Here is a 15,105-nt window from a genome sequence, read left to right as displayed (position 1 = left end):
TTGCTTACCCCAACGCGAAAGAAAAAATTGGGGTTTTCTCGACTTGCAATGGGATTGACGGGGTGTAATCACCCTTAAACCATTAAAAAATTCATAGCAAGGACGTGGATCAGAAGAGCACCTTCATACTTAGCAACAAAATTGCTTACCCCAACGTGAAAGAAAAAATTGGGGTTCTTTCGACTTGCAATGGGATTCACGGGGTGCAATCAACCCTTAAAGCATTAAAAAATTCATAGCAAGGTCTTGGGTCAGAAGAGGACATTCATACTTAGCAACAAAATTGCTTACCCCAACGCGAAAGAAAAAATGGAGGTTTCATCGACTTGCAATGGGATTCACGGGGTGTAATCAACCCTTAAAGCATTAAAAAATTCATAGCAAGGACGTGGATCAGAATAGCACCTTCATACTTAGCAACAAAATTGCTTACCCCAACGCGAAAGAAAAAATTGGGGTTTCACTGACTTGCAATGGGATTCACGGGGTGTAATCAACCCTTAAAGCATTAAAAAATTCATAGCAACGGCGTGGATCAGAAGAGCACATCCATACTTGGCAGAAAATTGCTTACCCCAACGCGAAAGAGAAAATTGGGGATTCATCGACTTCTAATGGGATTCACGGGGTGTAATCAACCCTTAAAGCATTAAAAAATTCATAGCAAGGGCGTGGATCAGAAGAGCACCTTCATACTTAGCAACAAAATTGCTTACCCCAACGCGAAAGAAAAAATTGAGGTTTCCTCGACTTGCAATGGGATTGACGGGGTGTAATCACCCTTAAACCATTAAAAAATTCATAGCAAGGACGTGGATCAGAAGAGCACCTTCATACTTAGCAACAAAATTGCTTACCCCAACGTGAAAGAAAAAATTGGGGTTCTTTCGACTTGCAATGGGATTCACGGGGTGCAATCAACCCTTAAAGCATTAAAAAATTCATAGCAAGGTCTTGGGTCAGAAGAGGACATTCATACTTAGCAACAAAATTGCTTACCCCAACGCGAAAGAAAAAATGGAGGTTTCATCGACTTGCAATGGGATTCACGGGGTGTAATCAACCCTTAAAGCATTAAAAAATTCATAGCAAGGACGTGGATCAGAATAGCACCTTCATACTTAGCAACAAAATTGCTTACCCCAACGCGAAAGAAAAAATTGGGGTTTCACTGACTTGCAATGGGATTCACGGGGTGTAATCAACCCTTAAAGCATTAAAAAATTCATAGCAACGGCGTGGATCAGAAGAGCACATCCATACTTGGCAGAAAATTGCTTACCCCAACGCGAAAGAGAAAATTGGGGATTCATCGACTTCTAATGGGATTCACGGGGTGTAATCAACCCTTAAAGCATTAAAAAATTCATAGCAAGGGCGTGGATCAGAAGAGCACCTTCATACTTAGCAACAAAATTGCTTACCCCAACGCGAAAGAAAAAATTGAGGTTTCACTGACTTGCAATGGGATTCACGGGGTGTAATCAACCCTTAAAGCATTAAAAAATTCATAGCAAGGACGTGGATCAGAATAGCACCTTCATACTTAGCAACAAAATTGCTTACCCCAACGCGAAAGAAAAAATTGGGGTTTCACTGACTTGCAATGGGATTCACGGGGTGTAATCAACCCTTAAAGCATTAAAAAATTCATAGCAACGGCGTGGATCAGAAGAGCACATCCATACTTGGCAGAAAATTGCTTACCCCAACGCGAAAGAGAAAATTGGGGATTCATCGACTTCTAATGGGATTCACGGGGTGTAATCAACCCTTAAAGCATTAAAAAATTCATAGCAAGGGCGTGGATCAGAAGAGCACCTTCATACTTAGCAACAAAATTGCTTACCCCAACGCGAAAGAAAAAATTGAGGTTTCACTGACTTGCAATGGGATTCACGGGGTGTAATCAACCCTTAAAGCATTAAAAAATTCATAGCAAGGGTGTGCCCAGAAGAACACATTCATACTTAGAAAACAAATTGCCTACCCCAACGCGAAAAAAAAAATGGGGTTTTATCGACTTGCAATGGGATTCAAGGGGTGTAATCAACCCTTAAAGCATTAACAAATTCATAGCAAGGGCGTGGATCAGAAGAGCACATTAATAGTTAGCCACAAAATTGTTTACCCCAACGCGAAAGAAAAAATTGAGGTTTCATCGACTTGCAATGGGATTCACGGGGTGTAATCAATCCTTAAAGATTTAAAAAACTTATAGCATATGAATAGCACATTCATATTAGCAACCATATTGCTTAGGTTGTTGTAAGCAACTTTATTGCTAAGTGTGAATATGCCCTTTTGGACATATGAAAATCTTTAGTAGCGTAATTCCGCACGCCTACGGTCATTCGGGTATGTTGAAGTTTTTAGAGGCTGCGATTTTCTGCTATTTACACGGAGGTGGAGTCTGCTTAACCAAGACGAGCAGGGACCACTTCCTTCATCCCCTCTTATCAGAATTAATAAAAATACTTCGTCCAAAAAGATCGTCCCTTCTTCAACCATGACAGAAATTAACCTCTTTGACGTTTCAAACAGAATTTAATTAGATTGTACCTTCTATTTTGCAAAACTCTACAGTTCCCATAGAGCACTGATACCCAATCGCCGATTGCATTTTGTAGATGGATTTTTCAGTTTATTTTATGTGTGTAAAATCAATTCATTCAATTTCATGGTTAAAATACAAATGCCAATAGATAAACAGCGCTGTATTGTTTAACAAGTTGGAGAGGAGATATCTAGTTGGCCTCCTTGATCTACGTATTAAGGCTAAAAGGTCATCTTAGAATAATAGTAGGCAGATCCGGCTGTTGTTTGTATGCGAGCACCTCATAGTTAGTGGTGAAGCTTTTGGTATTTCCTTTTCGGACAACGTACAAACCATCACTTCTACTATCGGCATTCACCTTCCCTACCAAAACCTCCCCAAAAGCCCGAATCCTTCCGACATACGTCGATACGTTCGGTTCGTACCCTGCCCTAAATAAAAATTTGCTGGGAATTGTCTTGATGTCTTTGGTGTTCGTGCGTATCCACTCGAACTGATCTGGGGCATCCGTACAAAAGATCTGAGGAAGAGACAATGAAAATGTTTTCCTTAAAAGCTGGTACCTTTACCTTAACATTTTCTGTACCATGTTGTTCCCTCCCACCGTGTTCGTAGTATGCTGTCTTGTCGTTCTCGTAAATGGTTGCTGGAATTAACATGTCGCTCTGTGCAAGGCTTGTCCTATATAAACTGGCCTGTCGTACATGTCTACACCGGCAGGAAAGGCGTCTTCTGGAATTGTCCCATCGAACTCTCTCCAATAGAAACCTGGAAACCGTACCTAAGTAAAGTCAGTGTTATTAAAAATTAGTCATTACCAAGAGCATTTCCCTGTGACAGAAAAATGTTAAAAACAACAAACGAAGCGATTATAAAACATAATGGCAGAGCTTCATGCACCAACTTGCGTGTACTTTTGCATTTCTCCCTTATATTGGAGCTACCCCCCCCCCCTTTTTTTGACCATATTATTTTCGATCGATCTATTTTATTTGTGACCCGTGTGGTTCCTGACAGATAACAGCTGTGTTTATCATTAGACAAATTACCTAATGCTATTTGTCTCGAGGATGTCATCGCGTTAGCAACGTGTATTTACTTGACTCGGCCGTAAACCTTATGTAACCCTTAAAATATCCCATAATATACCAATCTAATTATCTTAAACAGTAATACAAAATTACAACAATTTGGAAATTTATATTTTTGGTTTTTGATAAATTTTTTTATGATTTCCTTGAACTCTCTTTAAAATTTATTCTATTATCGAATTTGTTTCAAATTTTCTAAAAATTACATGAAAATGTAACATTTTTCTTTTGAATTTGGAGTCTTTAGTTAACTACGGGTGCATCGGTTATGCTAAAAGATTTTCAAATTTTCTTTCTTCCAAATCATATTTCGGGCAAAAATCGCACGCATAGGCAAAGTACAAGTAAAACATGTAAGGCGACGCTTATCTTAATTTAAGTTAGATGTCGACACCAAGAAGTGAGCTCAGCCGTAGAGCTCGATATATAAATTAGTTGATTAATGCCTGAAGGGCCTCGCTCTACTCGTAATCTTTTTCTATAATATAACCAGGTACGGTACATAATTGGCCAGCCTCTTTAGGAGGAAGTGGCGATCTCAAACAACATTCGCGTTTCAAACTCGATTATAACTTAACCGAGTTTCCTTTGTTGAGGATCGAATCTTGATATTAAATCACCTTCATGACCAGTTACACAGCAAAATGGCCGCTCGTTATCAGCAGGTGGAAAAATATGTCAAAAATGTCGACACTGACAGGAGATGGTGAGCTTAATCCAAGGTTACCACACTAATATGTTGCACAGAAATTGTAGGTACAGTAAAACGGATCCGGAATTTCTACTGGTACTTAAAATTAAAATTGAACTGGTTTTTTAACTAACATTGAAACCCTAAAAGAAATCAAAGGTAACCTCCTTCCTTGATAACCTAAAATTTACATTCCTCTTAAATAGAAGAGCGAATCATAGATGAATGCAACAATAGTTGATGGAAATTGCAGTCACCCGAACGATAAGATAGAAAACAAATTATATCCACATTATAGGAATTCAATTAATTACTTCACAATACCGAAATTATGAATCCAGCCGCCAGAGATCAGTATATATGGACGATGGCAATTAAAATTCCATGCGTTCTAACTCACGCTTCCGCTGTTTGTTTAAAAGAATTGTAACTCGATACGGTTTACGACGGAAAGAGGAAGATGAAGGTCCGCACCCAAAAATCTGCGCTGTTCAATTTCCAACAACAGATGGAGCTATCTACTAAATTGGTTTAAAAAGGTACGTGGATATCTCAACAAGTAATAAACTGTAAACAATAATAATGCTTTGTGATGGAGAAAATAAATCGTTACCTTCCCACAGTTTTGATAATGAGTAAGGCGGAAAGTCGGTTGTTGGTAAAAACAGTTCCTGTAATTACGAGTATAAAAGGTGAAACTCATTTTTAACCCCCCCCCTCCTCCAACGACCCACTGATCTTGACAAAGAATCGTAGAGAAACGTTATTACCCTGAAAAGCGGACCGGGTGTTCTTCGCCCTCTTACATGGCACCATTAGAGACGTGCGTACGCAAAATGGTCGTCACGTTCCCAAACAACATCTCAAGAAACAAATGCTCACAAAGTGCTCACCTGACCGAAGTTCATTGTAGGAGCGTGCCTCTGGGTCAAGGTTGGGTCACGAGAGGTGGATAGTTTGGAGGTAACTGTTGGTGCAGGTTGACCCTTTTGGACTAGCCTGACCATAATACATAATACGTAATACGTAATACGTAATACGTGATACGTAATACGTGATACGTAATACGTGATACGTAATACGTAATACGTAGTACGTTAGTACGTAATACGCAATACGTAACACATAGCACATAAAACATAACACATAACGCGTACCGCATAACGCATAAAGCATAACGCATAACGCATAACCCATAATACATAATAATACATAATACTTAATACTTAATACTTAATACATAATACATAATACACAATACACAATACGCAATACGCAATACGCAATACGCAATACGCAATACGCAATACGCCATACGCAATACGCAATACGCAATACGCAATACACAATACACAATACACAATACACAATACACAATACACAATACACAATACATAATACATAATACATAATAAATAAATAAAATCAGAAAAATAGTTGAGCAATTCAGCAACTCAAATCAACAGCTTTTTCCTATAAAAAAGGCAAAGACATGGACACAGGGACAGACGGACAGGTATATTTCTCTTTTTAAGATCCATTACTACAAAAATTTCAGCTCGGCAGCCTTTTTCATTTAAAATAAGTTGAATATTTTTATAGGCCATCTGTTACCACTATTTTACATTGTGCGGGATCCCGTTAACGGATTTTATTTTATTTAATTCTGTCCCACATTTTTTTGGTTTTTGATATGACCGAATAGTTTCTGAGTACAGTCCTGTCTAGGTAAATCAATATGCTTGAGGCATCGGAGGACGCGACCAGAGTTGTCACCTTCCGTCACGTAGACGACGTAGTTTTGATAGACCTGTCAATTTGGATGTCTTGGAATTTCATTGGATGAAAAGGAGTTAAGTCATTGGCGGATCATGCTCGCGTGATCGACGGGCGTAAATGAAAAAAAAAGTACTTAGAATTAAGTCGTTAGCGAGAAGTCGTGAGGAATGCGCGTGAGGCCATGAGAGAATTCACGTTGAGCGGGTTTTAGAAATCCAGAAGTAACAACGAACCTCATTTCAAAAATGTTAAACATTTCTAAGGTTTCGAAAGCAGACCGGAGCATACAAAACAGACATTGCCCACTGAATCTAATTACAGGAAGTTATACAATTCTAGTCGTGGTTAGTTAATGTCATACATTCTGCCACCATGTTTCTTATACTCACGTTTGCTGTTTCAACGTTCTCCTGGCACATGAAAGTGCTACAGGTAACCGTAGATATTTTAAAAGCCAATGACTTTATCTACGATTACAGGTTACTACTGGAGGGACTATAATGGAGTCGTTCCACCAGACGCTTTTATTGCAACTCGAGACGACTACAACAACCCAATTTACATAGGCCAAGTTTTGCACAGTGACAAATTAATTCCTGCAAAAATTTTGCACAACGATAAGGCGGCATACTACGAATTCGGCGACAAGGAACACGAGAAGAAGGAAAACGTTAAGGTAAAACTTGCCGCTTTAAAAAAGATCGTCAAGCTCATTGCGCTTTTCGCAGATCTTTTGTACGACCGAGCCGGAGCAGTTCGAGTGGATACCCACGAGTTCCCAAGAGCTCAATACCATTACTGGTAAATTTTTGGTTAAGGGTGGGTATGAGCCGAACGCTGTGACGTACATCGGTAGGGTTAAGAGCGCCGGGGAGCCTCTGATAGGAAAGGTGATGGCCGATAGATCAAAGGATGTGGTGTACGTTACCCAAAATGGAAAGTCTCACAGCTTCCCGACCTATGAGGTGCTTTCGTACCAAAAAAAGAAACTGCATGGCCAGCACACTACTATTGTGGTGAAAACCATAGACCAGACGGGGCAATTGGTTTAGGTTCCAAATTAAAGCACGATTTTTGAACAATTAGTGTTACTGATCTCCCTTCCCCACTCTCTCCGTTCGTTCGTCAAGACCTACTTGAATTAATGACTTAGGTTATCACCCCCCTCCCCCTTGTAGGTTACCTTGAGAAAAATTAACAGATCAAAAAAAACAACAAACTCTACTCGTGACGATAAAGAAGGCAAAAAGATAATAGACTAACTTACGACAAATAAAGTGCAAAAAATCCTTCCAAAATTGAGCGTTTACCTTGTAATGATCTTATAGCCTCCTGCGGGAATGCCAAAATAACATGGCTGCCTATTTGAATATTCTCGCTTAGGTTTCCCGCGAGAATATGTCACTCGGGGGCCACTCCGAGTGCACTAAGATCGTGATCGTCATTTAGGACACCTAAGTTGTGTAATAACTGGGTTCTCGCAGGCATTGAGGGCGTTTTATGGGTAAGGAACACCAAAAGCAATAGCTGATTAAGATTATTTTGAAGCTAATACCAATATCAATACGGCGCCCCTGCAGAGGGTCTTAAGTGGCTCTACAGGGTGTTTTTTTGGGAGCTTTAGTTAAAAGTTTCTGGGAAAGTAAAATAGGTAGGTTTTTGAAAATTTGTACTTAGGAGTTACTCTGAAGGCCGAATCGATGTAAAATATTTTCAATATGGCCGCACTTCCGGAAACACCGGAAGTAGATAGTAACTTCGTTATTTTAAATGGCAACCCCTATTTTTTATTGCTTTTTTGGATTCTACGTGAAATTTCACTTCTTTTGATACCCATATGTCGATATCTACCATTTATGGTTTTTTAAGTTATTTTGACTTTAAGAAAAAAAATGGCGGATGCAGATGGTACCTTGATAATTGATTACTTGCAAACGGTTGTAGTCATGGCAACCTATTTTTATCAGTGCATAGAGAATGAATAGGGCTTTCTTTTAGTGCACTTAAAAAAAAGTTAAGTTGCGTATGACCGCCCCTATGGATACACAAATTTATGAAACTTCAAAGACTAAAAACTCAGTTTTTTTTAATGGAATGACCATGTTCTTACTATTCCATGAGATAGAGAATCGAAATGGGCATATTTTGACAATACATGTTTCCTATAGTTTCTGACTTATTCCCATTTTATTGAATTGACACTATTTTTTTCGGATTTTCTTTTTAGTAGTCGGCCATGATTCTATAACAATTGAATTTTAAACAAATCTAGTGACACTAATCCATCACCCACTGTTATAGGTTAACATAGTTTTTCAAAAATCGAAAAATGACTCGCAGTGGTTTCACCTATTTTGGAATTTAATTGTTATTTATGGTGAAATGGGCAGAATCGCGGCGCGTGCTTTCCGTACATTCATTCGAAAACTAGAACGAAATTGTATGAATTTTTGAAATTTTGTACCCCTAATGCACTACAAACCGTTGAAGCACAAGTTATACAAAAGCTCTACAAGAGAATATTTAAGAAAATGAATTGAATTGCAAATGCAAGATTAACAAAATAAATTCAATGCAAAATATAAAAAACTTTGTTGAAACATTTTTGGTATGGAATTGTTGCTAGAACAGATATCGCATTACCTCTCTTAATTTCCAGACTTATACGTTGTTTAAGAAATTCAGTTGAACGACTCTGTTTAGATTTTTCAAAAATTTTCTGTCCTATATCCTTATTAAATGAGTTATTTATTAATGAATTATTTAGACTAGAACAGAATCAGTGGTATTAAAGAATCCATTCCTTGATTTGTTTAAAATTCGATTGTTATAAAATCATGGCCAACTACTAAAAAGAAAATGCGAAAAAAAATGGCATCAATTCCGAGATCAATTCAATGAAATGGGAATAAATCAGAAACTGTTAAAGATAGCTATAGGAACATGTAATATCAAAATATGCCAATTTCGATTCTCTATCTCATGCAATATTAAGAACATGGTCATTCCATTTAAAAAAACTGAGTTTATAGACTTTGAAGTTTCTTAAATTTGGATCTCCATAGGTGCGGTTGTACGCAACTTAACTTTGTTTTAAGTACAGTAAAAGAAAGCCCTATTCATTCTCTATGCACTGATAAAAATGGGTTGCCATGACTATAACCTTTTTCAAGTAATCAATTATCAAGGTACCATCTGCATCCGCCATTTTTTTTCTTAAAGTCAAAATAACTTAAAAACCATAAATGGCAGATATGACATATGGGTATCAAAAGAACTGAAATTTCACGTAGAATCCAAACATGCAATAAAAAATAGGGGTTGCCATTTAAAATAACGAAGTTACTATCTACTTCCGGTGTTTCCGGAAGTGCGGCCATTTTGAAAATATTTTACATCGATTCGGCCTTCAGAGTAACACCTAAGTACAAATTTTCAAAATCCTACCTATTTTACTTTCCCAGAAACTTTTAACTAAAGCTCCCAAAAAAACACCCTGTATACTACTCCGGCATTTACCTTACGAATTAGGAAAACTGCAGGAAAACCTAATTCGGAGTAGTCCTATAATGAACAACATCCAATGTACAGCACTTTTGAGCCCTCTCGAAACCGTGGTAAATACTACATACACGCTATGAGTAACCAAAATGGAATCGAGCCATTCCCGAGGTATTACAACACATACATCAGACAAAACTAAGAGATATTAAATATGCCTCACCGGACGGTAGGATTACCCAGGCCTGTAGACGTCCTGTAGACGTGAGATAAAGTTGTTGGGTTTCGGAACGAGTGAAAATGTTAGTGTTAGGTTCACCAAGGCCCGTATAAACTTGAATAACTCTATGCCCTTTTCTGTAACCTGCTATACTTCAATGGGTGATATCTGGCGATGATTCCTGTCCTCAAGCTACCCTATCTGTAGCTCTTTAACTACTCTCTGAAAACCCTCTTGAAGCTTTGTTAAAATTCTCCTTGGGGACCCTAGAAATTTTCGTACATCCTTTGGAACCCCCTGTTGACCACCCCTTGGAACGCCTAAACAACATAGTTCGCTCGGCATTGGTGTACAAAATAGTGTAGTTTTTGTTCGTCGTTTGCCACCGTGGGCGTAGGGAGGCCAGTCTAAGGGAGGGCCCGAGCTATGCCGAACTCGCCTTTGGCTCGCTCCGAGATTGGTGTGGAAAAAAGTGTAGTTTTTGTTCGTCGTTTGCCACCGTGGACGTAGAGAGGCAAGTCTAAGGGAGGGTCCGATCTATGCCGAACTCGCCTTCGGCTCGCTCGGCATTGGTGTGCAAAAAAGTGTAGTGTATCTTTGGCCGTTGTTGAAAATCGTTTGCTACTGTGGACGTAAAGAGGCGAGTCTAAGGGAGAGCACGAGTAATGCCGAACTCGCCTTTGGCTTTGGCATTGGTGTGCAAAAAAGTGTAGTTTTTGTTCGTCGTTTGCCACCGTGCGCGTAGGGAGGTCAGTCTAAGGGAGGGCTCTAGCTATTCCGAACGCGCCTTTGGCTCGCTCCGGCATTGGTGTGCAAAAAAGTGTAGTTTTTGTTCGTCGTTTGCCACCGTGGACATAGGGAGGCCAGTCTAAGGGAGGGCCCGAGCTATGCCGAGCTAGCCTTTGACTCGCTCCGGGATTGGTGTGAAAAAAGTGTAGTTTTTGTTCGTCGTTTGCCACCGTGGACGTAAGGAGGCCAGTCTAAGGCAGGGCACGAGCTATGCCGAACTCGCCTTCGGCTGGCTCGGCATTGATGTGCAAAAAAGTGTAGTGTGTCTTTGCCTGTTGGGGAACGTCATCAGCCATCGTGGACGTAGAGAGGCGAATCTAGGAGAAGGCCCGAACTATGCCGAACTCGCCTTCGGCTCGCTCGGCATTGGTGTGTAAAAAACTGTAGTGTATCTTTGGCCATTGCTAAACGTCGTTTGCCACCGTAGACGTAGAGAAGCGCGTCTAAGAGAGGGCCCGAGCTATACCGAACTCACCTTCGGCTCGCTCGGCATTGGTGTGCAAAAAGTGTAATGTATCTTCGGCCATTGGTAACCGTCGTTTGCCACCGTGGACGTAGAGAGGCGATGAAGTGCCGACCTAGGGCACCCCTTTGTTTATCTTGAAATGGACTCGTCCATCAGTTTGACGTTTAGTTTTTTTTTTAATTGCGGAAAATTCTCATTTTAAGGAAAATAAAGACAATGCGCCTTTTCGTGGCGACAAAAGGCTTCCGACACATGCGCCAAAAAAGATTCACTGATGACGTCATCGGTGCAAGATTTAATGATTTTTTTGCAAATTTAAGGGTGAAGGAGCGAATAGACCAAATTTTGAGCATAGCACTGTCACTGTCACCTAAACTTTTCACGGACTGCTCGATTCCGTGGAGAAACTTGAGGCACCTCAAGCTCCCTGTAGGCGAGTCTTATAAGAATTGAATAGTTTGACGAGAATATCAAAAAGGATCTCCAGCCACTTGGCACTTGTGCAAGGATATCTTGTCTAGTGACCACCCAGTATTGTCTGTATTCCAAGATGTATTGTCAGGAACGCATTTCAGCGTGTTTGTTGGCGTCCATCGTTGGCTATTGTAGGCAATGCCCAAGAGAAACCACAATGAGGAACATGCGATAATTTTATTATAGGGAGCCGAAGTACGGACTATCACTGCTTGAACTCACCTCGTAAGTAAGATGTCGATGTCACCGCCAGAAGAAAACCTCAAAGCCTCAAAAATTGCAACTCGAGAATTTTGGAGATTCAGTTGCGCAAACTTGAAAAATCTGCGCGGTTCCTCGCTGTCTATAATCAGTGTTCGCGGTCTTGGAGTCAACGCGCCTCAGATAACAAGGGCAGCTCCAGGCTGAGGTATTATGCAACGATTATGCTTTTAACATCGCCTTTATGTCCTAGCATTGGAGTCATGATTACCTGTGCAGTAACCGCATTGAAGTTCACTACGGCAGTCGGAAGAGTCATGGCCGAATTTTTGGCGCTTAAAGCACTGCAAGATCCGGACATGGTTCGCGGTGCAGTAAAGCGACTGAGAATGAAACATCATTGGGATCGAGAGTGTCATCTGATGTTATGGGAAGTTATATTTTGGAAATTGTAATTTTTAAATGATGACAATCGATTCAAATTTCGTGGTTTAAATACAAAGCCCAATAAATAAACGAAGCTTTATTTTAAAATCAGTTGGATAAACGATAACTAGTTGACCTCGTTGACCTACGTATTAAGGCTAAAAGGTCACCTCACAATAATAGTAGAGTGTTGTTTGTATGTGAGCACATCATAGTTGGTGGTGAATGTTTTAGCTTTGCCTTTTCGAACAACGCGCAAGCCATCACTTCCACTTTCGGCATTCACCTTCCCTACCAAAACCTCCCCATAAGCTCGAATCCTACCAATATACGTCGATATGTTCGGTTCGTACCCCGCCCTAAATAAAAATTTGCTTGGAATTGTCTTGATGTCTTTGGTGTTCGTGCGTATCCACTCGAACTGATCTGGGGCATCCGTACAAAAGATCTGAGAAAGTGACAATAGAAATAAGTATATTCCTTAAAATCTGGTAACTTCACCTTAACATTTTCTGTTCCATGTTGTTCCCTTCCACCATGCTCGAAGTATGCTGTTTTGTCGTCCTCGTAAATGGTTGCGGGAATTAACATGTTGTTGTACAAGGCTTGTCCTATATAAATTGGCCTGTTGAACATGTCTACACCGGCAGGAAACGCGTCTTCTGGAATAGTTCCATCGAACTCTCTCCAATAGAAACCTGGAACCCGTACCTACGTAAAATCAGTGTAATTGAAATAGAGTTTCATTACCAAGAGCATTTCCCTGTGCCAGGAAAATGTTAAAAACAACAAACGAAGCGATTAGAAACATAATGGTAAAGGTTCATGCACTAACTCGCGTGTACTTTTGCATTTCTCCCTTATATTTGCCTTCTTTCTTTACCATATTATTGACCCGTGTTGTTTTTGACAGATAAGTGTTATTCTTAGACGTAATTACCTACTGCTATCTGTGCATAGCAAAGTGCATGTCCTTGACCCATTGCATAAGCGGCATGCAACCCTTTTAAAATAATATACCAATCTAATTATTCTAACAGTCCCTTTGGTGTTTCTTCTCCCTTGAAAGGTTCCACCCTGTATATACAACTTACGACGATACATACATGTTTGAGAGTTGGCAACCATGCAATTTTTAGGAGGGGAAAAGCTGCCTGCGCCATCCAGAGAGCAGGAACGTTGGTTTTTTGTTCTGGGCGTTTGGCATCTTGTCTTGAATGGCGGTCGTGAACGCGTCGCTCCATAAATGGTTGTTGTTATTTTGTGTTTTTTTAATGCAGGTAGTAATTTTTGCATTTCTTTATATCGTATTTGTGTTTTGTATGACGCATTATATATTTTTTTGTGTTTCAATCTTTGTTTTTGAAATTTACTTGGTTTAACCGCAATGCAGAATGACATGTTTAATACCGTTATCCTATTGTTCGTAATCGTTTACGTTTTTGGTGTAATGTTTGCTTAATTTATGTTTATTGATGTTGATTACTTGGTCTTGTCCCCGAAGTTACATTCATATCGGTTTTGATCATTTTATTTTAATATGTGGAAATTACCGATTCGTTAGATGTATGTACTGACTTGTTTGTTACTAACAATTTTCTCCATGAATGAAGCAGTCACGGTTAACCATCTGAAGTACGACACCTAATTCCGTGATTGTCTTCGACATTCAACTGTAGGCTCGAATCCCCGAAACCAGGGGCGGTTTACCTATCTTGCAGGAGTGGGATTACGTTAATCAAAGCTCTTCAGTTTAGAATCCATGTGCGATAAGTGAGTGGCCATTCAATAATTTCCACATATCTGGTTTTTAGTTGAATTTGCGTACAAGGCCATGTAATTTTCCATCTTGCTTTTAACAAAAGGACTTTATTGCAGCAGAGATGAGTCACATCCTGTGCATTTCACCCTTTCTTAGAATCTGCTTACCTGACCCATAATTCCCAAAACTTGTTTGTTTACCTCTTGAAGTTTACCTGCTACTTTTTGTGATTTTATAATTTTATGTTACGCATTCACATCATTACAAACAATTAATTTTACTACACAATTTAATATTAATTTGACGGCTGGTTTTTTTATTGGTAAGTTCTTTTTTCCCAGCCTATTTCTATTTCTATTCGGTGAACTACCATTTTCAAAGTTTTTTTTTTGCAATGTAATTTATTTGGACTTATATTTCCGAGCATTCACAATCTTAATAATTGCGATCATTATTAAACAATTTGAGTGTTTGATTTTACTTTCCTTGCCTACTGTGCTTCAGGTCAAAGCGTTGTCTACAACAAACGTAAGGGGCTCCTACCTTAGATGTTTTATCACGTGCCACTTTTCAAATTTAAGCGGGATCTTATTCAGTTTTGGAGGAAATAGTCATTTGGGTGGCCATTTTTAAACGTTGCTGGGTTGAATTTATTTCCGTGTTCTTGTAGTGTGAAGTTAGTGTAAAACCTGGGGGTTAAGTACACTACAATCTTTATCCTTAAACCTCGAGATGAATAATTTGATGTCACCTCGTGACTTGTGACTATCTTCAACCTTAATCTCTATACTCTAGCCTTGATCTCCAAACGTTGAGGAATCTGTCTTGAGCAATGACCATATAACGTTGTACCTTTGATAGTAAATGGTGTGTTTGGAATCCTTAGCCTTGAACCGTGAGAATTGAGCCTTGATGAGCCTTGACACTTGAACTTTATTCCACGAAATCTCAATCTCAGGTAAACCTTGAACCGTCGGTGGGTTTTGAGTCTAACGCCTTTTAAGTCTAGAATATCGATGTCTAAATCTCAAGTCTAACGTTGCAGACCTTTATTTTTAAGCTTTAGTACTGAATATTGACCTTTGGGTCTTGGGCCATGACACGAATTTTGAAACATTAACTTTTTGGGCGTCTAGCAATAAGCCCTT

The 15,105-nt window shown here is 39.5% G+C and overlaps 2 protein-coding genes across 6 annotated transcripts in view; both read right to left on the bottom strand.

Moving 5' to 3' along the window:
• Positions 1–15,105, bottom strand: part of LOC116180612 (sex peptide receptor-like) — a 561,029-nt gene that overhangs the window by 255,330 nt on the left and 290,594 nt on the right. The window lies entirely within an intron of this gene.
• LOC116180627 lies at positions 2,327–13,103 on the bottom strand. Of its 2 annotated transcripts, XM_031500711.1 has the most exons (4): positions 12,697–12,922; positions 12,041–12,643; positions 3,127–3,325; positions 2,327–3,077 (listed from the first exon to the last, which is right to left on the bottom strand). In XM_031500711.1, the coding sequence occupies exons 2-4, from the start codon at positions 12,055–12,057 to the stop codon at positions 2,787–2,789; spliced, it is 507 nt and encodes a 168-aa protein (XP_031356571.1). In that variant the 5' UTR covers positions 12,058–12,643; positions 12,697–12,922; the 3' UTR covers positions 2,327–2,786. The 2 variants fall into 2 exon arrangements, with proteins under 2 accessions (XP_031356571.1, XP_031356570.1); XM_031500710.1 differs by lacking the exons at positions 2,327–3,077; positions 3,127–3,325 and adding an exon at positions 12,946–13,103 and having other exon boundaries at positions 12,277–12,643; positions 12,697–12,893.

The sequence above is a fragment of the Photinus pyralis genome, unplaced genomic scaffold (assembly GCF_008802855.1).
Source record: "Photinus pyralis isolate 1611_PpyrPB1 unplaced genomic scaffold, Ppyr1.3 Ppyr1.4_LG9, whole genome shotgun sequence".
Taxonomy (NCBI): Eukaryota; Metazoa; Arthropoda; class Insecta; order Coleoptera; family Lampyridae; genus Photinus; species Photinus pyralis.
Note: the sequence above shows the minus strand (reverse complement) of the source record. Positions and strands in the feature narration are given on the sequence as shown.